Source organism: Sinocyclocheilus grahami, unplaced genomic scaffold, assembly GCF_001515645.1.
Source record: "Sinocyclocheilus grahami isolate Dianchi unplaced genomic scaffold, SAMN03320097.WGS_v1.1 scaffold1807.1, whole genome shotgun sequence".
NCBI lineage: Eukaryota > Metazoa > Chordata > Actinopteri > Cypriniformes > Cyprinidae > Sinocyclocheilus > Sinocyclocheilus grahami.
Window position 1 is genome coordinate 21,179 of NW_015506986.1, and position 2,275 is coordinate 23,453.

Here is a 2,275-nt window from a genome sequence, read left to right on the forward strand (position 1 = left end):
TGAGAGAGAGAGGGTGTGTGTGTGTGTGAGAGAGAGAGGGTGTGTGTGTGTGTGAGAGAGAGAGGGTGTGTGTGTGTGTGAGAGAGAGAGGGTGTGTGTGTGTGTGAGAGAGAGAGGGTGTGTGTGTGTGTGAGAGAGAGAGGGTGTGTGTGTGTGTGAGAGAGAGAGGGTGTGTGTGTGTGTGAGAGAGAGAGGGTGTGTGTGTGTGTGAGAGAGAGAGGGTGTGTGTGTGTGTGAGAGAGAGAGGGTGTGTGTGTGTGTGAGAGAGAGAGGGTGTGTGTGTGTGTGAGAGAGAGAGGGTGTGTGTGTGTGTGAGAGAGAGAGGGTGTGTGTGTGTGTGAGAGAGAGAGGGTGTGTGTGTGTGTGAGAGAGAGAGGGTGTGTGTGTGTGTGAGAGAGAGAGGGTGTGTGTGTGTGTGAGAGAGAGAGGGTGTGTGTGTGTGTGTGAGAGAGAGAGAGAGAGAGAGAGAGAGAGTGTGTGTGTGTGTGTGTGTGTGTTTGTACTGAAATGAAGGCAGGCGGAGCTCATGACGACAGCGGGCTTCTGTTATAACTAAGCACCGTTTGTTTTGGTGACAGTCTCCTTCAGTTCCTCTGCAGTTGTCCGTGAATATGGCGCTTGTTTGGAGGAATATACTCATACTTGTGTTTGCGCACTTTGTCGGTGAGTAACTTTTAAATTTAGCATTAAATGTCTACGCGACAGAACCGGATCGTATAAACAACAAACGCTCGATGTGGCGCGTCGCGTCTTCATTTGACACGCAGTGCCGCTATTCCAGTCACTATAAATTAAAATATTTTATTTACACATATAATGTTTGAATTTAAGACTATTCATTTTACTGGTTATGTGTTTAAATAGCTTTAACCAGCCTAATGTCTAGTTTGACCCAAGCTGGGTCATTAAGTTCATAGCTATAAGTCTAGTAGTTGGAGTTGATACCCATAGAATTTTTTTTCTTTAACCACACTTTTAAAATAGATTTCCCACCACCTGGAGTCATACATTGCATAATATCTTGAAGTTACAGGTCATACATACTGCACATTATTCTCCTTTTCACAGACTTATCAGTAGCATCACATTGGTAACTGAAGTGATTTAATAGCAAGCATATGCTATTTTTAGTATGACTGCCAACATGCATAATAATGAACAAAACTGTTGAGGAAAATGATATAACTGCATTCTTGCTCACCATTATTTTTGTTGTTGAGCTGTGCTTTGAAACTGTCCATTTCAGTGTCTCAAAGACGTAGTCCCATTCGATGTGGCGAACCAACAAAATATCCTGACAAGCATCTGCTCAAAAAATATCTCCAGAAAGTAGAGTTCAATGATGGAGAAAAAGTGTTGTATACATGTGCCCTGGGTTACGAACCATCAGCAGGAAGTCGAACATCACAGTGTGTGCATGGACAATGGACAACCTTGAACATGAAATGCCAAAGTAAGATGTATCTGTTTATCTGTCTCTAAAATATCTCTTTTATTCATTCATTGTACCCCACGTTTTCATATTTTCTCATTTATTCTCTCAGAGAAGAAGTGCAATGCGCTGGGTGACATAGAGAACGGGCGATACAATCAAGAAGGGCGATCATTTGGCGATAAAGCCATTGCTGTGTGTAATGAAGGGTATTTGAATCTTTTTTTTCTTTTTTTTAAGTCTGCAGTCCATAAATTGGTGAACATATTGATAATAAACAGAAAAGGTAGAATAAGTGTAGAGAGTTGCTTTACTTTTTGACTTTGTTCAGCATCCATAGATTGCTCTAGATCTCCCTCTACTTAATGGTTTACTAAAGCAGGCCACTAATGTTTCCCTTTCATGATGTTAATGTCTTTTTTGCTCATTAATATTGTTTTCTCATGCAGATATATTTTGAGAGGAGAAGGAGTCCGGATGTGCACGGAAAAAGGTTGGAATGGGATGGACCCCATCTGTGAGGGTGAGTTTAACCCTTTGTCGTGTAAAAATCATCACAAAGATTTACCTTATTTTTATTATAACTCTCAAAGTTTCTAACGGTCATGCTCCTCAAAATACTGTGAAAACGTGTAATGCAGTAGCTGTTTCAACAGACTCTTACAGTGTATTAGATGTAAGAGGATTGTATGGCGGTAAATCCCTCTAAAGGTTGGCTTCCAAGATTTGTAGAAAACAAACTGGCTCTGCAGCTTAATGTTGCCCTCTCGTGGTGGATTCTTGTAATTGATCATCAAATGTCATGATTTTGGCACAATCGGTTGTCCCCCCCCCCCCCCCCCT

At 41.7% G+C, this 2,275-nt stretch overlaps 1 protein-coding gene across 1 annotated transcript in view; it reads left to right on the plus strand.

Moving 5' to 3' along the window:
• Nucleotides 1–485: 485 nt before the first annotated feature.
• Nucleotides 486–2,275, plus strand: part of LOC107572745 (complement receptor type 1-like) — a 13,331-nt gene continuing 11,541 nt past the window's right edge. The window contains exons 1-4 of the mRNA XM_016259180.1: nt 486–663; nt 1,247–1,453; nt 1,545–1,641; nt 1,882–1,955. Coding sequence (XP_016114666.1) covers nt 612–663; nt 1,247–1,453; nt 1,545–1,641; nt 1,882–1,955 — 430 coding nt within the window. The 5' untranslated portion in view covers nt 486–611. The remainder of the gene's footprint in view (nt 664–1,246; nt 1,454–1,544; nt 1,642–1,881; nt 1,956–2,275) is intronic.